Source organism: Leptosomus discolor, chromosome Z (genome assembly GCF_034619465.1).
Source record: "Leptosomus discolor isolate bLepDis1 chromosome Z, bLepDis1.hap2, whole genome shotgun sequence".
NCBI classification, from domain to species: Eukaryota; Metazoa; Chordata; class Aves; order Leptosomiformes; family Leptosomidae; genus Leptosomus; species Leptosomus discolor.
This window is the reverse complement of record NC_141419.1, coordinates 62,713,334-62,734,856: the sequence shown is the minus strand read 5'-3', so window position 1 is coordinate 62,734,856 and position 21,523 is coordinate 62,713,334. Positions and strand designations below refer to the sequence as shown.

At 38.7% G+C, this 21,523-nt stretch overlaps 1 protein-coding gene across 1 annotated transcript in view; it reads left to right on the top strand.

Moving 5' to 3' along the window:
* Positions 1-21,523, top strand: part of SLC1A1 (solute carrier family 1 member 1) — a 53,332-nt gene that overhangs the window by 18,506 nt on the left and 13,303 nt on the right. The window contains exons 3-6 of the mRNA XM_086479818.1: positions 13,660-13,752; positions 15,901-16,015; positions 18,329-18,371; positions 20,240-20,347. Of these exons, the coding sequence (XP_086335944.1) occupies positions 13,660-13,752; positions 15,901-16,015; positions 18,329-18,371; positions 20,240-20,347 (359 nt within the window). The remainder of the gene's footprint in view (positions 1-13,659; positions 13,753-15,900; positions 16,016-18,328; positions 18,372-20,239; positions 20,348-21,523) is intronic.

The following is a 21,523-nucleotide window of genomic DNA, read 5'->3' as shown; positions in this document are numbered from 1 at the left end:
TCAACTATGTCTGTGAAAAAGACAGATACCTCGCTGTTAGTGGCGAGGGTACATCTCTGCATTTGGCTGTGAACATTCCCTGGGATGAGACACAAAAGTAGTTTCCTCAAAAGCAACATTGTCATTATTGACTAAACACAGGACATACAAAAGTAGCACCCAGCCTGCATGCTGGCTGTCTTTGGCAGGGCCAGATGTGTTCTGGGTATTACCACCTCCTCAGGATTTGCATATTATGCAGACATCTGTAGTGCTTCTATCCGATGGTCGTAGCTTTCAGACCTGTGTACATGTTCAACCTGCTCAGTGGCAGACATTTAGAAATTACTGCAGTAAAACTAGTGACAACACATCAGCTGGTCCTGAATGACTGTCTTTTTAGTTCACATGCTAAGGGGATGCTACTTAGGTCACCATGAGAGAAAGAAAGTTAAACATTAATTCCTGTTATTGTGCCTTTGCTGCAGGCTAAGAGTGTGCACAGAGACAATTGCAATGGCTCATTTGGTGCATAATTGTAACCAGATATGGTACTGGGTACAAAGGCATGTAGGAAGTTTTTTGTTGCCTACAGGAGGCTATTTTGTGAATGTATGTCATGTCAAAATGCTGAATTTTGGTGACTAGTAACATATATGCACAAGAATCACCAAGAAATTATTGAAAATACAACCTGTAGTTTTCTTTTTTAGGATTAGAATGTCTTAAAAAGTAATGTCACATCCTGAAAAACATCAGCTTATACGTGTTTTTGAGGCAGTGGGCTATGCACAAATGCATGGCATATGAACAGATCCTTGTCCACTTGGACATAATGATATAAATCAAGTCAGCAAAGACGATGATGGTGGGAATCACTCCTTGAGACTGCAGGAATTTCTGTAAAATTTAAACTATTAGTCATTTTAATTTGTTTGGGTTTCCCCCAACAAATTTCCTGTCTTAGTGGAAAAACTCTCACTGACTTCTTCAATTAGAGCAGGAACACACAGTGTCTATTTTCAAATTGAAAAGGCAAAATTCTCCCTCTGGTTAAATGGAGGGTTTCGTAGAATGTGGTTTTCCTTCGCAAACCCAGTTCCTCGGACTGTAAAAGAGGGAACACAGCATATGAGTTGCAGTTTGTGGTATTTTTCCGCTGATCTGCCTGGAGGCTGAACTGTAACCTAGTAAAAAACTAACGTAAGGACTAAGCGTTTATTTGTTTGGAAAAACTTGAAAAGGGTGGTTGATAGGCCCTTGCTTTGGGGTCAAAAGAATCTGAGTAGTGCAGTGCTCTTTTAAATTATTCTTAGTCTACCTTGGAGCTGAATTTTAATTGTTCTCTTCTTCTCATAATTATTTTAATGAATAGCAGATGTAAATTTAATTTACTCTGACCCGTCATTGGTAATTCAGTTCAAAGTGTCTAGCTCATTTGGATCTCCATGGGATTTCTGTCCATCAAAATAGCTAATAGTACTCTAATGCATCATTCTCATGAAGGAATTACCTGTATTTTCTGTTTCCTAATGTAGTGGCATGGGAAAATTGAAAATCAAAAAACAAGAGTGTTACTCAAGACCATTGCTATGACATCCAGAACTACATCTGTACTGTAATACTCCATACCCCAAATCCACTTCTTTGAAGTAATGCTCTGAAAGAAAAAAATTATTAGACAAATACCAAAAATATATCATTTTTAGGTGTCCTGTAGGGAGAAAGAATTGAGAGAAATCTCTTCAGTGCTTCCTAGCGGTTTTGAGGCTTAAACCTAATAATTCTGGGAGTAATTAAAAGCCTATAAAATGTCTTTGAAAATTTTGGAAAATCACAACTCTAACTTCATTCAGAGAATGAAAATTCTCCAGAATTGTATAGTATATTTCGTCACATGTCTGCACACTGACCAGACTAGTGCCCTTTAGTCACTTTTAGCCTTCTTTTTCATGAACTGAGGTTCACAGGGTGTGTAATGGCAGTAAATGTTTGCAAATCTGTTTTCTGTCTGTATCCCAACAGAACTTAGTTTCCAGTTTCCTGAACAGTTATTCCCCTGTACTTGGGTACAAGTCAGGGAGGCTTACATGCCCAGCCTGGAGCTAACTAATCCACACAAAGTGTGTGGCCTTCTTTCCTGTCCCATCTTAGTAGCTAGAGTCAGATGTCCTAAGATCTTAACACACCCCCAGTCCTGCAGATGCTACCAAAGTGTCATGGCTCTGCTTCCCATCTCTCTTCAATCGGTCCTTCTAAGCTGGGGTTATTTCAGACTGCCCATCTCATTAATTTTTCAAACTACAAGCCATGGACCATGATGTGGAGGTATTTCTTCAGGGCTAGAATGTTTTCTGTCAAAAACTTCCCCTAAAAGCTGGCATCACATATCTGATAAATGACCTCTCTTTGATGATGTTCCCAGAGCTACCTACAAATGCCAGAGATCCTATCTGTGTAGCGGTCATGTCTGTCCTGTTTTCTGCATTATGCTTTCAATTGAAAGATGTAACAGCAGGTCCATGTCCCAGATCTCAATATTGATGACATGATTCTATCTTTTCTCCCTGACAAAACATTAATAAAGCTTTTTCTTATGTTTCTGACCTCCCCTGTGCTTCCAGCCTTCATAGGCACCTCCAAAGAGGCTAGAACAGATGCATGAGAGTTTCCTGGCTCATGAATTTGTGCAGGGTTGGCTATGGGGAACACCAACATTCCTTAAAGCAATTGGTGAGGTATTTCTAGATGTGCACAGCATACGTCAGGAACAGGGGAAAAAAGACAGTATCAGTTGCCTTTCTGAGGGCAGCTGTATGTGAGCTATAAATACAATATCTGCCTTGCTGTGGGTCTGACAATGCTTCAACAACTAGGTTTCCATGACTATGGAAATAAACTCTTCCTTTACTCCAGGGCCTGCTTTGATTACCTCTTCAGTACTGTGTGAAGCGTGCTGCCAGTTCCACCTTTCCCATTAGCAGCTGCACACTCTTTTATTTGTACTTCTTGCTCATAGTGCAAAGGTAATGATTCCACAACAAATGCCTTATTCTAGCTGACAATTGTCTGTAACAACTGTGTGAGAAACAAAAATGTCCCAGTGAAGTATCCAGGCCATGTGACTTTTCCCATTTGCAGAGACAATTGCTTTCCCTGTGGAAAGAAAATGTCGAATCAAGGCTAATGGATGGGTATCTCAAAAAGGTTATTTATTCTTTTCCGTTGTTCAAAGTTACGTTGTCAGTTTGCTACCTTGGATCTATGTTTGGAAAGTTACTAGTTAGCTTTATCACAGTGACACTATGTTAGGTGAATGGAGACAAAATGTACAAAATGGGAGATAAAAGAGCTGGAATGCAATGAGAAAATAATCAGACTGTTAATGAGGTTGTTCTTATTTCTCGTGTTTGTCTTTGAAAGTCAAAACAATTCAGACTTAAACAAGGGTTTTATTTGTCCACTGTATTAGTAATTGAAGTTACAACACACTGAAGCTGTGCCTATGCTGAGGAATAGACCTGCCAGTTCCATTAAATACGAGAAGTCCACAGATTTAAAGTACTGTAAAGGAGCACAGACAAGGAAATGGCAGAAGAACAGATCTATTTTTTTTTCCTATAATGCAGGGGGCTTTGGAATCAATTTTCCTTTGGTATCATCATTCCTGGGGTGGCAGCTGCCTCAGCAGTTCCCATTTCTGCAAGTCTAAGAAGTGCAGCTATTGAGAGATGCTCTGTGACTGAAGAATACTTAACAGGCCCTGTGCGTCCCCAGGAGGCATACTAGTTTCCAGTCCCTGAGGAATCCCTGCTCTAGCTTAACATACTCAGAGACTATCCCTTGAGATACCTGCATGTTCTTCACTAGTTTTTCTATGTTTCTGAAACCAAAAGAACCTCCAAGAAAGCAGATCCATTGTGTATAATATTAGTAAACTAGTTATCTGGGCTCAGGTAGGAAGATCCCCTTGTGCCATGTACATTGTGCAAAGGACAGAAAATGTTACATTGCTGTTAATGAGTTCTGTCTTCAGTTGTACTGAGGGACACTGGAGGTCCTGTGCAGTCATTGAGGCAGGGAGGACTGCAGAGTCATGGGCTATTAATGAGCAAGGCTTTGTGCCCATCCTCTTTGGATTATTTCTATCACAGTCATCTACTCCTTTCCCATCAATATCAGTTGACCTTACACAACTGAGACAGCCCCTACATTATTTAAGGTTTTAAATTATAGTAATAGAGCTTTGAAGTGCACTTCTGGTTCATGAAGCGTGATTACCACCAGCTCTCAAGGGCAAAGAGCCCCAGCACAACAGCCATTCTGTGGCATCAGCAGTCACTGCCTCCTGTCCCAGCCATATCTCCAGGCAGCTGCTAGTGGCACTGCTGTGCATGGGTCTAAGTGAGTTAGTGTCTTCTGCTCTTCTGTTCTGGAGCCCAGGACATAAACAACAATTCCACTGTATAAAACAGATTGCATTCACTTTTTTACTCCATTTGCCTGGGTGTGGACATCATGATCTGTTAAAAATGTAGTGTCATGTTAAAGTTTTTGTTTTAAGTGTCTGGAAGCTAAAATTTGTCCACCTATATGTTTTACCACCACTAATTTTGAAGTAATTAAAATACTTTCAGTACTCCAAGTTTTCTGTATTCACTCCATATGTATTTCACCTGCGATGGTGCAGAGGCTATATTTCTGCTGCGTCCATGAGCTAAATCTGATTTCTGTTATGAATCTTGCTAGCCTGTCCATCTTGGCAGATTGATCATCATCTTCCCTCCTTATAAGCTCTTCTTATATTCCACCCAAGGAACATCATATCTCCTGAAAAGGCTTTAACTTGAGATTATATATTGTCTAAGAGTTTTCTAGAGGAAAATTAAAATTGTCCTACAAGTGATATGCTTTGCAAATTGGAGGAATTATTGGAAGGCAGTACTGATACCTTCTTTCTATGCATGTAGTCCAATAATTTCTCTAGGGAAATATCATAATGCAGTGCTACAATGCTGCCAGTGCTGATTATGCCACAACAGTCCCTTAGCAAACTGATATCCAGGGTCAGAATTTTTTTTTTTATATCTTATCTGAACTTCCTTCCATTTTATAGTGATTTCGTCCCTTTCATTGCCATAAGCTATTCATCTCCCATTATTCCTCCCTTTCTATCTGGTATTTAGAAAGGTTCATAACAACTGCTTTTTCAACCCCATCCTAAATCATCCAGGACATCATCTTTCAGTATTTGGAATATTCTTTATGACTATTATTGCATTCCATGCTTTAGTCTGCCTTTTCTTTTTTTAATACTTTTTTCAATGCCTCTCTTCAGAGTTAGAAGACCAATATTTGTCACGCTAATCCAGTAGTAGTCTCACTAGATCATGTAAGTAGGAATTGGGAATTTTCTTATTTAAGTTTGTTGTGGTATTTAAATAGCACTAACAGATGCTTATTCATTACCTGCATGCAGCTCATTCTCTCTCCCCCCACTTTCCCACCCACCACCATTTACTAGGTTTTTTTAGTTCATTTGTAAGACATTCTTCTGTTGCATTTACAGAACGGTACTTGTGGAATAACAATTGTTTGCACCAAAGAAGAGAAATTAATTAAATTTCTATCAGGTCTATTGAAAAGGTGATTGCTACAAGCTGCCATAGAAATCCTTTTCCTTTACAGTAAGTAACAAAGAAATTGAGTAGACAGGATAACTGCTGTGATAGAGGGACTGACAGAATAGGAATGGAAGACTTCTAGTAACAAGCACTAAAGATGGAGGTAGTGGGTCACCAAAAATCTCATTTGAGAGACTACGTATCACAGTGTCTTCAAGGTTTCCATTTGCCATACCTTATTCATTACCTGATCTTCTCGGCCAACATCTGACTCAAAACTGTCCTTCTAGTGAGACTTAGCTATATATGTCACTCAGTTAACTAGTGGAAGACTAGGTAAAAAAGATAATTCAGAGCCCCATGACACAGTAAATAGGTGGAAAATTATGAGAGATGCATATCAAGTGAAAGATGGTTGAGAATGATCTACAGGTAGTAACAGCAGCATCTGAGTCCTGTGTCTCAGATGAATAGTGGAGTTGTGCATAGAATCATGCTGTCTGAAGTCCTGAGTGTGGTATTTCAGTAGACAGTTGTGAATTACTTGTTTGGTTCTGACAGTCTTGTTCATATGCAAGGGATGTGGTATTGCATTTCCTAGAGAATTCCACAGAGCAAAGGGATTCAAACAAAAGATTCACCATTCAGCCCTTGGAAGGAAACAACAGTAATTCCTGTTGAACCTAATTTGTAAATTTAGATTTCAGGGAGAACATGAAGAAAGTGATCTTTAAGGAATCCCTAATCACAGTCAGGGTAAACTTGTACTGCAAGATTATTCCAACTAGAAGTGCAGAATGGGAGAGAAAAGGCTCAGAGTCTGGAACAGGAAGAGGGAAGAATCACAAGTGAGTCAAAGACAGCTTCAATAAAGTATAGGCTCTGAATTCACCAGTATTACGGTGATTCCCCGTGCAGCAGTTATTGTCTGAAGTGTATAGTGTACAGCATGGCTTTCCCTTCAAAAAGTGAGCATAGGCCAAGGACAATATAGTGGCTTTGATACTATTCGTTGGTTTTCAGAAGCCCTGAGAGGAGCATTCTTCACACAGGAAATTAAGAGGTAGTGATAAGATTGCCTTGCAAAAGCAGACATCCAAAGCAGATATAGCCATATCACCAGGAGACTGGATGGGTGAAAAAAATGCAGATTAGTTGGCGAATTTAATGTTTAGTCTATTCATACCCTTTCTGAGTCTCAGGGAGTGCGACTCCAACACGTGTCCCTGTTCAGGAAGAATCACTGTAGACTGTTGAGTCACAAGGGAGATTGCATAGGTGATGCCAGGCACTTTGAGCACAAAGATCTCTCCAAACCTGACTTCATGATTATGAACTGTCCTGAATTCATGAAGACCTCTCCCTGCTGTGAAAAGGAAACTTTCCCACTTGTATCCATCTCCCAACTATCAAACAATGACAAAATTTACATGGAAATAAGATGAAATCTAATCTTGTATGTGTGAGATCCCTTCCTTTCCTGGCAGTAGCTGATTAGAGCTTGCAGTAGCCCATGGAAGAAGAATGCACATTTGGATTCTCTTAGACACATAGAGGAATAAAAAAGTAAGCAATAAGCTTGCTGCACAAGTCAACACTGGAGCTAGAATTTGATGTTCAGTTCGTCAATCAAAAGTGATGTGTCACTTCTGAAGATACAGGCCAAATACCATTTTAGTATTATTAGTGTTTCCCATTGCAAGTAGAAGAAAAGTATGGCAACTGATTCAAAATTGTCACTTGCTTCTAAGAAAGATTGCTGTTATGACTTGACCACCAGCTCTGTGATGATCAGAGGATTAAATAAGAATAGTAAGTACGAGGTAAATGACATTCGAAAAAACATATTAGAGGGTAAAGGTCATACCAGACAGTCATATGCAGTTGAAATTTTGATACTGTGCATGGCTTAAATTAGAAACACTCCCATCTCCATCTTTTAAAGCCAAGGAACTTCATGCATTTCAGACAGCTATCCATTTATCAAGGGCTCTGTGTCTGCAGTGCTTCAATCTCTTTTTCAACTCCCTTGTATTTTTCAAAGAGTATATCTTACATTTTTGCAACAACACATAACATAGTGCACCCCTGGTGATAAAACAACACTACTATTGTTATATAAAACATTGTGGTCCCCTTAGAAGGACTGCTTACCAAAATTCTCTATATGCATTTTAAGATTCTCTTGGTTTTCTATTTTCATATGTCTGTTGCAACATTCCGTAGAAAAATTCTAAATGGACATGACTACCCTGAATGTCCATCGTATCAATTTTGTGACGTACTGACTGCACATTGCTGCCAGAAGAGCCAAGACTGAAGGGAAGAATTAAAATGTGTGCACCTCGGAGAAGTTGAGAATTCTTTCATGATTCCTCTAGCATCTGCAGAAATTCCTCAATTAAAGCAATAATACTGATGGCAGTTTGGAGCAGTTTTAGAACTGCATTTTGTCTTTGAATCAACATCTTAGATGTCATAGATGAGGAGGTGTAAAAACCATATGTTCTGCTGTTTAGGAACTATATTTTTGTTACCGTAGTGAATTATTTATCAGAACCCTGAGGGAGTTGTATACAGTTGATGTGTGCCATACTTCAGTTATTTCTCCTCAGAAATGTGATTAGCTCCTAAAACTAATTGAGAAAGCTACAATGTGGCAGGCAGTTGTCTGGACATGGAAGACCCTTGAGCCAGACTCTTCCCTCTGGCTTCAAGTCACACTAAAGGAGAAGAGCCTGCCACCAGTGCTAGAAGCTGGCTAAGTGGCATACGAGAACAGCTAAGAAGTACTGCAGGAGGTGCACTTGATGATGACACTGAAATTTGTAGGACAGAAAAAAAAATGCCAAAGTGTCTAGACATGATTGTTGCTACTGAACAGAGTCAGTCATGGCACCAAACTGTAGACGCAGTCTCTCGTAATATATTGAAAAAGAACACCTGGAAGCATAAATCCTTGTGCTTAGTTGAGACACCGCTGTAGAATGGTATAACAAACTCCGAGTATGTAGGTGTTACTCCCTAAGGACCAGTAAGATGATAATCACTTACTAGTCAGAGGAGTCCTTAATGCAACGCTTTTCACTTCCAGATCTCACAGGACCACAAGATTAATGAAGCATAGTAAACAGCTAGAATGCCAACAAAAACCTGTGGGTATTTCAGATTTCAGAGGCCATTTGGGAGTGGTAGACAGGTCTGGTTTGTGACTATGAATTTGTCTGAATTTACCTGGCTCCAGTACCTGCAGAGGTTTTTTATACTAGCTACCTGGTTTCTTTTACCTGAAATATTATGCATTATTTGTATTCCAAAATATCTGAGTAACTGTTTTTGAAAACTAAAAGGAAAGTACAGAAATCATTGAGAATCTTACTAAATTTCCTGGGAAACAATAAAAAAGCTGTACACCAACCTGGAAGCAACAAAAAAGAGGTTGACTCTGTTGGCAGGTGAGCAAAGACACTCCTGTATCTAATGGGAGTGGAGTTATCAGTAGCAGCAGAGAGGACAAAGAAAGAAAACCTGAGGACCATTTTGTGTTCAGAGTGTCCAACCTTTCTAAGCAGCAAGACAAAGATAAGTGTTTATCACAAAAAGTTTAGAAAATCAGTTTGCTGGATTTTCAGAAAGCTTCAACGGTGTCAGTACCATTGAAGCATATATTTCAATGATTTTTCAAGACTTCATTATACCTTTTCCAGCACTTTCAAAATTACAGCTTTGTTTAGAACAGAACACTCCCTGTTCCCCTGTGATACCAAAATGGAAAAAAATATCACTCTTTTCAGAGAGAAAATGGACAAGTAAATATTGGTCTGTCATAAAGTTCCAGCCTTACGTTATACTAAAGTGTAACTTTTTTAAGTCTGTGAGAAACTGGAAGAATGATTCGTGCTTCCATCAGTAGGTACTGGTAAAAATTTCTGGAACATCGTGTTTCTTTTTAAGGCTCAGTTTTGTTTAAATCGGACTATTCGCTTAGGTAAAGTAGATTTATACAGTGGCATTTCAGGGAAGCAGCTCTACATATGTACAACAAAAGATTATGAAAAATAATTCAGTGGGTCTTCAAAAGTTTCAGATGACGGTGCTATCATCCAGACTTAACAAGACTCTTGGTCTGATGCACTTAACCAGGTAGACAGGGGTTCTAAAGAAAGAGTCAGAGAAGCTATGTGTCTTTAACTTTGGCCAGACAATGTATTCCACATGCAAAAATCAGTAGTTGAACACAACACAGAAGTAAACTGGTCAGTTGTAATAATTCCATTTTTTCACTTCTGATTTTTTGCAAGTTTCACAATATTGTCCTCCTTTCTGGTTATTTTTTAAAGAGGAAAGTCCTGGGAATCTTCTAGTAATAGAGCAAAACCAACAGCTACAAAAATAAAAGAAAATTAAATTGGTAGGCTTCCTTGCAATACCAGCCAAGAGACTCAAGTAAAAAAAAAGACTGTATACAGAATAAAAAAAGTTGTTGCAATACAAGGAACAGCTGGATTAGAGTTTTCCTTTTTTCCCAGCATTTGAAATAGGATGTCTATGTATCTTGCCCAAAAGTATGTACCTCTTCTGTTCTGTTGAGGGTCCTGTACCATCCTCATCCATATTGTGCTTTGAAGCCTTCTAATTCTCTGTCAAACAAAATTATTAACATCAATCTTATTTATCCTCCCATTCTTTCATTAAAAAAAAAGGTGCATGTACAGTACAGCATTTGATTTTGGTAGAGTTTTGAGGTCCTGGGACAAGAAAGAGAAGATATGAGAGACTTGATTTCACTGATTGTTTCCTTTTTTATTCTTTTACAAGTTTGTGTGTTGCCATTTAGAGAAAATTGGGCAAAAAGAGAAAAATAGACTGTAACATGGAAAAACGTGGAAGCTGAATTGCAGAAGAGTAGGCAATTGATTCCCAGATTTGGCTTCAGATATTAAAACCTTAACTCTGTTCTGCTAAAATAATATGGGCAGAGAGGTAGGTTAACACCAGCTGGTGTCTTTTGTGATCATCTCCCTTAAGTCTTGTGTATCACAGCTTGCTTTCCATGCCTCAGTGGCTGTAGCTGAATTAGAACATCTCTTGTAGGAAAATTCAAGGAACTAATCTGAAACACTGCAGTTTTGAAACACCCAGGGATGGAGGAGAGTCCATCATGCCTGTTTAAATTCTGTACAGTAGACTACATTTGCTGTTTATCTGCTCAAACCTGTTTAAACACTTTAGAACTTGGGTATAGGCTGAGGGAGGGAAAGAGGAAATAAAACAGTTCTAAAAGTTTAGTGGTAATCCACAGTAGATACCCAAGTTTAATTACACTGGTTTTGTGATCTCACTTTTACTTACAACACTGCAGGCTTTCCATTTTGAGTAGCATGTGTGCCATCTTATTTTGAACAGTAAGTTTTCTTATGAAGTGAAATCAGTGTTAGTTATATGCATTGTTTAATACATATTCTATTAGCTCTTTCAGTTATGTCAGAAGAAATTATAAAACCATTATATTATTTCAAAGGAAATTTAATTTTCAGTTGGCTTGAGAAGAAGGCCAGTAGTTACCACTTATAATATATTATCAATTGCTCACTAATGACAGTAGGATGTATCTGGAGGGAAATCTGTTTTTATAGATTGTGTTTTCCTGTGTGTAACAAGCTAACATGAAAAAAGGAGCTTAGCAGCATAAAGCACCCAGTGTAAACCTGTGTCTGTGGCACTTGTAGTGAATGCTACTTCATTCTCCAAATGGAACCATAATTCTGAATGCAGTTTTGTTTCAGAGTACAGCAGTTTTCAAAAAACCAAAACCCACACCCGTCATTCCCAGAGCATACTTGTACTTACTCAGTCATGTCTGTCTTGACTGATTTGCATATTTTTATAGGTACTAGCAAAGCAGCACCAACATGACACTGGAAGCCCAGGCTGGATTCTAGCACAGCTCACTCAATAACAGGATCATTATCTGGTTTAAAAAGGCAGGGCAAAGTTTTCCCTTAATTATACCTCTCTAACTCCAGTGAGCATAAGAATTTGCAAAGGGATTTCATTTGGAGCCAAAAGCATGGCTGTCACAGGAACTTCTTGTCATACTAATTGTAGAATTTTTATAACCGAGTACTCCAGGGAAATAACTTTGCATGATTATTAGGCTCTTGGCTGTCAGGCAAAAAAAAAATCTTAAGGCAAGCTTTGTGAAGCACTCCATCCCATGAAAAGTTTAGTATCTTACCTCCACTGTCTGCTATTGACAGCATTACAACACGTTTTAGAATAAAATTCCGTGATTTCCAGTTTTGATGAACTTTTCATTAGAAGATATGGAACTGTGGCAATACCAGTTTGCTCTCTTTTAAAAACACGATGTAAAGTCTTCTAAGTTAATATGTCAGATACAAAAGTTTCAACATTGACAGCCTTTGAAACCAGCTCTTCTATTGTCCACAGAACCCATTATTTATTACTATCCATTCTCAAGAGTTCTCACTGCCATAATTTCCCCAGCTGATCTCACAGCGATGAGAAAATCCCCCTGCCTATCTGTTTTTTCCCACTTCTCCAGGTGAGAAATAAAAATGATGGCCGAGATTCTGTGTCCATTCTGTTGTTTGTACCTCAAACAAGATCCTTAGTGCTGACAGTGTCCTGTAATAGCTGTGGCATTGCTTTTTTCTGTGCGTTGGTCTGTATTCCCATGCCATATTACTCATTCTCTTACTATCCTTATTTGCTGCACAAATTAATTAGTCTTTACATCGTAATTTCTGCATGTATATGTAGTTCTTCTGTGCTCAGTCTGATGATATTCTATCCCATGGAAGACCCTGAAATAATCAAATTGATGGTGAAATAAAATAACCTTAATTCTTCCCTTCCAATGCTGTTTGCATTTTGAATAACAATTAACAAAACAAGTAAGGCATTATACAAATGCTCTAGGCACAAGTTGTTACTGCTGTTAATATACCTTCTGAAAGAGACATCAACACATGGTTAAAGTATGCTTGTTAAGATCCTTTTGAGCTCAAAGATCAGTAAGTTACATTTGTGTCAGAAAGATCTTTTGATTTTTCTTCCTTTGAAACGTCTTTTTTTTTTTTTTTCCGACAAAGTCATGCTTCTCTGAGGTTAAATATCCTCATGGTATTTTTGATTTCCTGTAGAAGGTAATCTTGGCCAGTCTTTGATAATCTGACTCAATAAACATAGAAATAGAAATAGATCACAAATGTATAATAAAGAGATAGCAGTGAATTATTAACTATTGTGGTTATAGGCAGACAAGTTTTACAGTCACAATGCTCATTTTACCCTGGTTACTTAATTGATGTGTACAGATATAACCGTAACTCTTTTAAACAATTAAAAAATACTTCATGAGCAGTTTGAAACAATGTTGTTGCCAGAAGTTAAGTTGACCTCAGCATAACACCTGCCCCAGCACTTTCCCCACCTTCATTAACAAAAATTGCCCTCAGTTCCTGGCAATAACAGATACAGGTGGAGCAGGAGGAGTGGCCTAGACTTCAGAAAAGGTTAGTCAAAAAAAAAAAAAGGAAACCTTCATTAACATGAAGGCAAGCCCACCAGGAGTGAGCCTTAATTGTCTGTATGTGCCTTTGAGCAACCTGGGGTAACAGCCCTGAGCATCTCCCTTACCATGGCTCTTAGTTTTAAAGACAAAAAGGATACAGATCTTAAAGAGAGTGAAGCTATTATTTAGGTGAATACAGAAATAAATTCTAACATACTTTCATAAACAAAAGCAGTCTAATTCATCACAAACATCAGGGAATCAGAAAAGCTTAATTATCTTTTTCTTAGAAAAATCCAGAGAAACCGGATTTTTGCAATGAAGCAGAAGCAAATATGTTGGTCTGCTACAGACAAGTTTCAGAAGTACAACTGGCAATTGGGTATTTAGAAATGTCTTGAATAAGGAAAAATTTCCTGCATGGGAATGGGACAATAAATAATCGTCTCTACAAAAATAAGAAGTTTCTTCTAAGACTGATTTTTAGTGTTTTGTTTTTGTGGTTCTTTTTTGCAGGTGTTGCTGCTTTGGATTCCAGTGTTTCTGGGAAGATTGGTTTGCGAGCAGTCATATATTATTTCTGCACTACAGTCATTGCTGTAATACTAGGTACTTTGTGATACTACAACTTTTAAAATCCTGAGCATCACCTAATTAGAAGTATACAGCACTGTGACATTACTAACTTCCCAAGACAGGATGGGGAGAAGAGTCAGGAATCGTGCCAAACACCTTGACATACTTGTAGCCAGATAGAGGGAGAAGTTAGTCCCACTGTACACAGTTGGGCTGTATTCGTATCCAATATGAAGCCACAGGCAATTTCGCCATACATTTCAGCTCAGGGAAGACAGGAGCTGTCTGCTTAGGTAAACAGTGACCAGCAGTGGGAAAGCTGAATGAACATCAAAGGCCAGGCTTAACTATAAAGTGAATTTCCTCAATAGCAAAATGAAAGATTGTTGCTGATTCTCAGATGCAAGAATGTGTAATGTGTCTCACCTGAAAGAATGACAGAAACTATTGCTTTCCTTGTCATCTTAGTTCCTTCCTAAAAGGTTTTTGTCCCCTCTGTCACTGCCAGGTTCCACTCCTACCTTTCTGAAGTCCATGTTTCCTCTTGCAGACAGTTCATTCCCTACAGGCAACCTTGAAATCTTCCATGTTTGCTTAAACATCTTTAGCCTGCCTTCTTAAGTAAGAAATAAAATTAAACCCACCTGTGTCAGCTGTCATGTATTTTGTGGCTTATCTTTGTATTTTGTTGAGGCCAAGTGAATACTGTGCCAAGTTGTCACCCACTAAAAAGAAACGTGCTTGTATTTGAAGGACATAAAGTACATCATATGTGGCCTACTTGTAAAGCAAAGTAGTATTTAACAGTAGAAAAAGAATCACATACAGACATATAAGACCAGATTAATTTCTAGAGGTTGCATCACTGAGAATAATACGTCACTGCGGATACACTGGTTACGCTATTTCATCTGTCTGGGAATTTTCTGTGAATACATAGTGAGGAAAGTTAATAAAGACTAACATTAATATGTATCTAACTTTGAAATTGTCCCTACCCTAAGAAAGTTGTTAAACCAGACAGTGTCCAGAGGACCCTGCTGTTCTGTTATTCTGTGATACTATGATATTACTTGTTTCATTGTGCAGAGTTACACAAATTCAGTTCTGCTTTTATTCACGTCTGTCATTAGAAGGCCTTGTTCCTGACTGGTTGAAGGGTCATCCAAATGCCTTTTTCTCCCTACCCTGAGAGTTAGTGGTTTCGTTTGCGTTAGTTGTGGTCAGAATGGGGGAAGGGAAAAAAGAAGAAAAATTATGCACATTTGGAAAGGCCTAGTATTTCATAGAATAGTAAAAATGCCTAAAATGAAGCCACTAATGTAAATGGAAAATTTATCATTGATTTCAGTATCCACAAGGACAAAGCTAGTATTTCTTGCCCATAATTTTTAATTTCAGTATGTTTTTGAAGCCTTTCTCTTATGTAACTTTATTGCTAACTAACTTTACCAAAACATCCTGTTGTACTTTGGGGTCACAGGACAATGCAATCTCCCAAGTAACAAGCAATAGAACAAGAGGAAATGGCCTCAAGTTGTGCCAGGGGAGGTTTAGATTGGACATTAGGAAAAATTTCTTTACTGAAAGCATGGTCAAACATTGGAACAGGCTCCCTGGGGAGGTGGTGGAGTCACCAACCCTGGAGGTGTTAAAAGAACGTGTAGATGTGACACTTCGGTACATGGTTTAGTGGGCATGGGGGTATTAGGTCAACGGTTGGACTTGATGATCTCAGAGGTCTCTTCCAGCCTAGTGATTCTATGATTCTATGATTTGTGTCCATATCTGAAAGCTAGTTAGTACCAAGAAGGGCATATAGGGAAAAGGTAAATAGCATTTCGAAATATCACCATGCAAAAGTTGCAGAACACTTCATCTGAAGCCCAGCTGAAGTAATTTACCCTCTTAGTAAGCAGTAGTGATTTAGTACCATACATGCAAAAATAAAGCTACAGTGCCAAAGTCCAGTGGCAAGGCCACAAGTAGCTGCTGTGTTGGGGGAACCCAGATGTTTAAGGACAGCACCTGTAAACTTCTCTTTTCTGAACAGCCCTACATGAGCACACAGGGAAAGTGTTTTAGCTCACGAAGAATTTAGCTTCATGGCATATAGTGAGGCAGGATGCACCAATGTCTGTGCTTGCACTGTGAGCTCTTCTTCTGGTTCTCTTGCTGCAGGGATTGTCTTAGTTGTGACCATTAAACCTGGAGTGCCTCAAACAGCAAATGAGATCGACAGAGTGGGCAGTACCCCAGAAGTCAATACTGTTGATGCCATGCTGGATCTGATCAGGTGATGTTTTCTTTTTCAGTTTCCATACCCTTGTTGCAGAAGTTCAAACAAACACAAATAAAGTTGTGATGTGTAATACAATCAAAATAACTTTCTAATGTTGTTTGGATGAATAAGGAGAGAATAACTTGTATTCCGGCAGGCTAGACATTTTGGAGTATACTCAAGGCAGTTTGTTAAAAAAATTTCTCTTTACACCATAGACTTTGGTTACTAAACCAATGACAACAAAAATTCCCTCCTTCACAGAAACTGATATGCAAGATTTGCCTATTATGAAGAAAGTATCCAGAAAGTATTAAATGGTTGGTGGGTTACTGACTGGCAGCTTCTGTGTCTGTGTCACCCAGCATAGACAACCACCTGAAATTGCAGTGTTACGTTTCCCCTCCTCAAGGCAGGATACAGAGTAGCAGATGCGGTATGCAAAGGTTTCTTGGGGTTGCAGAGTCAACAAGTTTGCTGCATCACCAGTGTCTAAGGCAACCTTGTAATGAGTCTTACCCCACCAGCATCCTTGAAATGATAGCTAGTTGAAGTGATTAGAAGAAGGAAACCCCTAGAAAAGTCTGCAGAAGGCTTGAGCAGGTTTTCAGAATTAATGTGTTTAAGGAATTAGAAAAATTTCGCCAAAAAAGGGCTGCATTTCCAGTAGTGGCTAAATAGTTCCCTCAAAAATGTTTCTGTGGATTATTTTTTTTTCTCCAGCTGCAATTAGTCTCTGTTCTGTGTCACTATTCCGCCTCACTATTTTCTTTTTGTAGTATTTTTACTTAATCTATCATGTGAGAATCAACTGCCGCATATCTAAAATTGGCTTTCTTAGCATTTACAATTCCAGCAAATGTGACTGGCGTTTGCAGATGCAACTTCAGATACACAGCTCTTTGACATCTGTAAAATATGCACACACAGATATACCTATATGTATATATCTGCCTTGAAAAAGTCACTGTCCTATTCAATAGCAAATGTCTGCTGTCATCTGGGGCATCTCTGCCTCAGCACAGATCAAGGTAGGCCTCTTTAAGAATAAGTCGGTTTCACTGAGGTTATGTGAGAAAGTTAACAGTCCTCAGCCCCAAAGCTGCATGTTAACAATCCACAGCCTTTATCCCCTGCTGCCTGTTCAGGACCAGAATGGCAGCTCCTTGGGTGGCTCATCTCATTCCTCATGATCACTTGCCCAGGAATCAATGCGGGGAACTGTACGATCAGCTGCTTTATAAAACCCAATGCAGTTTGTTACCAGTAACTTCCAGATGAACATTTCCACACGTGTTCACAGGGTTGATGTAGTTCCATGCAGAAAAAACTCTACCTATAGTAAAAAGCGGTGTGAATTGTAGTTCAGAGTAGTTTGAGTTTTTACTGCCGTTTGTAGCTCAGCCTCTTGCAAACAAACTTAAATACTATAAATGAGTTTGAGATCTGAAATTCTCATTTAAAGGAATTATGGTTTCTTTTCCTAATTTATATTCGTCAGATTTAAGATCCAAATCCAGAGAGTCTTGTAAAGAATAAGGGAAATGCCAGGCTTGTACAAACTACTCTTGCCTTTGAAGAAATTTTGCTTTAAAAATGAAAAATAAAGGGAGGAGTTTGTGAAAAATCTGGAAGGGAGATAAAGACTTCTGCTTCAATATATAAACTGCCTTTTTCCACACTGGATTGGATATTCGATGAATAGCTAATTAATACTTTTTTCTGCCGTCTTTTGAATCTGAAATTGACAGTTGGAATGGAGGCCTAGAAATGGATTGCACTGCTTTTGATCTAATTTCCTAATTTTTCAGTGTGCAAAAGTGGTTCTTGACTCTGGAATAACACATGGGAATCTTCCATCAGCCAAGATTGATTTCTGATTTCAAAAGAATTCAGAAAATTCTTCAGAAAAAAGAAGGACACCAAATACCTGATTCTTCCCGCACAGTGTTTATAAGAGTTACCTTTTTTTTTTCTGCCTGTATTTGACAAATCCTATAAAAATGATGAGTCCTGTATTCCTCATGCCAGTGATGGAGATGATGCAACAGGGGGGAAAAGCTGTGAGTTTAGTAGCTTGCCAACAGAATGCCAAACACTGAAAAATAAGCCTGAAAATTCAACATTAGGAAGACAGTCAGCTGATCATTGGGAGTCCTGAACCCTTAATTTCTTTGGACTTTATATCTGATGGTGCTAAATACACTGCATTCTGGATAAGAGAACACAACCTGATCTGTTTTTCAAGCAGGAGATTATATAATTTTGTTAATATGAGCAACTTCTTGGTGTGCTATAGTGTTGAAATGGCTCTACTTTTTTTAATAGGAATATGTTCCCAGAAAACCTTGTCCAGGCCTGTTTTCAACAGGTAAGCTTGAACATTCCTATTTACTACAGTAGTTTTCATTGGTAACTACAAATTGCTCTTCTTTTGTGACCCCAAACACTATGTTGGGTAAGAATTATTTCTGAGAAGTCCAACAGTATCTTGATCTTTCCTTTTTTAAGGCATCTTGGTTTCATTTCCATTATGATAAACACTGTGTTATCAGCTATTAAGTCCTTGATCATCCCTTGCAAAAAGACACTGTTTAAGAGCTGGGTGTGGAAACCAAGCAGTGTATAAGACAAGATTTTTCCTTTTGGGACAGGCGGAGTTAGAAGACCCATGTCATGAGGATCTATTCGCTTGTTCTTAAAACCCCTCAGTGTCTGATGTGTCTCACATCTGAAGTGCATTGCCAGACCTGATGTTCCATCTTAAGGAAAAGGCTGCCAATTGGTAGAGTCTGTTTGAGGCATCTTTCATAAAAAGTGAGATTGTAAAATGAAAGAGGAAACTTGTATATACATCAGATTTACTTCAGATTCAGTCATCTTTATCTGTAAATATATCAACTCTTTATTGTGGTGCTTTCTGCTTCCATTTTTTGTCTTCCCCAGCAGCTGCCTACCAGTTTATCTGAGGTTTGTATGTGAGGTAGTTAACCTTTCCCAGGAAATGATATTAACTGACCTGCTGTGCACAGCACTGAACGTATTTCCAGTTTATAAAACTTGTTCATGTAGTTTTTCTCATATGTTAATTACTGTCACTGGACACTGAGGGGACAGACAGGTTCCTTTAGGGATCCTTGGCAGAATTACAACAGCATTAAATCACAGTTACAATTAAAGCTTTATTTTCTTAACAGGATATTATGATTAGTGTATCACAGAATTTATAATTGGAATAGCACAGGATTTCTATAAGCCGAATCAGTGTAGTACAATTTTATAATAGCACCACTTAGCTTATGGTTTCTAATCACCTGGACCCTCTGCAGATCGGGTCAAATCTTAGTACATGGTTTGCTGTATCAACATAACAATCATAATCTAGACTCAAAAATCATATAAAAGTATACGAGTCACTCTCTCAGTCCTCAAAGGAAGCAGACAATAGTGGAGACATCCCTGGCCACCAGGAGGGTCCTGGTCGTACTGTTCAGCAGCAGCTCTGGTCCCAGTTCCCCCTTAGGACTTGTAACTGCTTGATGTTATGGACAATGCTCTGGGTGCTGTTATGCTTCCCAGTTCTGTGACAGGGTCATCACCACCATCTGGCTGGCTGGGTGCCTGGGACCATCAAGGCTGATAAGGAGGGGAGTAGTCAGCCTGGTGCCCAGGAATCTTGACGCCAGTAAGGAGAGGAGGAAGAAATCTGTTTAGTTCACCTACTTGGTGCACAGGACCTTCAGGGCCTGATAATAAGGGGAAAGGGGACTGATAAGTGACCAGCTCAGCCATAGGGAGTGGCTGTTTGCCTTATACAATAGCGTTAGTTGTGCTAACCACATTACCAGGGGTCTGGTTGTATCAGGTGCATCTGCTCTACAAAACTCTCCGGGGGCGGCTGTCAGCAATTCTCTCCAGACTGTCCCAGCGAAAGGTCCCCTTGCCAGTGCTAGGAGCTGTAAGTCATCCCACACAAGACTACACCAGGTCCACAGGGCATCTGAGAGCCTGGGGAGCAGATTGTATGTGAATCACTTGTTTGATCTACAGCATCTGAAGTACAGAACCATGATGGCTCACATGATTTGGGAAATAACGTGTTTGCCTATGTTTTCTACCTTCAAGTCAGATTGGTTCATTTTTCACTTATTTTAACTGAGCAAAGGCTATGCCTTTGTCCATTCTTCAGTTTCCTCGTATTTCTAAATAAGTTTTGTATTTTTTTAAAAACTTTTCCAGTATAAAACCAAACGTGAAAAAGTTGAAGCTACAGCTGGCGTGGATAAAAATAGCTCCACATTTACAGAAGAACCTGTTACAAATACTACGGAAGCAGAAAATTCGGAGGTGTGACCTTTATTGTTGCATTCCTTTATAATATATGAAGTGGAGAGAAGGAACATAGAATAAATTTGATTTAGTTGATGTGGTTAGTGATTGAGAAAAGGAAGGAAGTGTTACATAAATACATAAATAAATTTTAGCAAGGGCACAAAACTTAATAAGTAAAACCTAGAGGTGATTATGAGGATGTTCAAGTAGCTTTAGGAACACCGGAGGACTGCACTGGTAATCAAGCAATCGAAAGATAATAGGTGATACGAGAAAATAATCCATTCATATACTCCACTAAATGTATATGAATTGTCCATTTGCTGAGAAATTAAAGACGACAGTCACTGTGGAAAAGCTAGATGTATATCAGCAAGGGATGTTTGAGCAGCAATGAGGTAACTGTAAACACTGCAGAAAGAAAGGAATGGAAAATCGTAATAATTTTTTTTAATGGAAAGCAAAACAATGGAGGGCATTTGCTAATTGATAGTTTGTTACTCTGTGAAAAAAAATGTAAAGAGACAAAAGTGAAGAAGAGGTTTAACAAGCCTCTGATTAGAGGTGTGGAAAGTTTATAGGTGTTAGTGGTTTATAAAGCCTAGACTTCCACTGGAGGAGAGGGAGAAATGAATTCAATAGAATATAAACACAGAAGTATGAACAGTACCAAATTAATATGCATTTTATTGTATTCCTTCCAAATTTCAGCTCATAGTCATGAGAACGTGTGAACATGAGTTAAATACTGAAGCGGGATGTAATGAAGAATTGCATCCTTTCCTTCATATGTTCATACTGCACAAACACAGAAGAATGTGTGAATACCTACCTATTTAGTAGGATTTTTTTGTTATGTGCATCCAATTCTGCTATAAATTATGCAATTTCACTGATTTCAGCTGAACAATACATTTTAAACTTGGGGCAAAATTGGACACCATTGTCTCAGTTCTTACACAATGGACTGTTTATCTTAAATCCAGACACAAATCCTCAAGTTGCTCAGAAATAGCCACAAGGATTCTACATCAGCTGTGTTTTTTTCTCCACAGTACACAGTAAGTTTTGAGTATATTGAAGGCATGACTGTGGATACCTGAACCTTGCCATGTTATGTCAGAAGTCTATAGGAAGTGCAACGTAAATTAAGGGGTGCTTTATCCCCTGCTAGGATTTAGTCAGATCCTT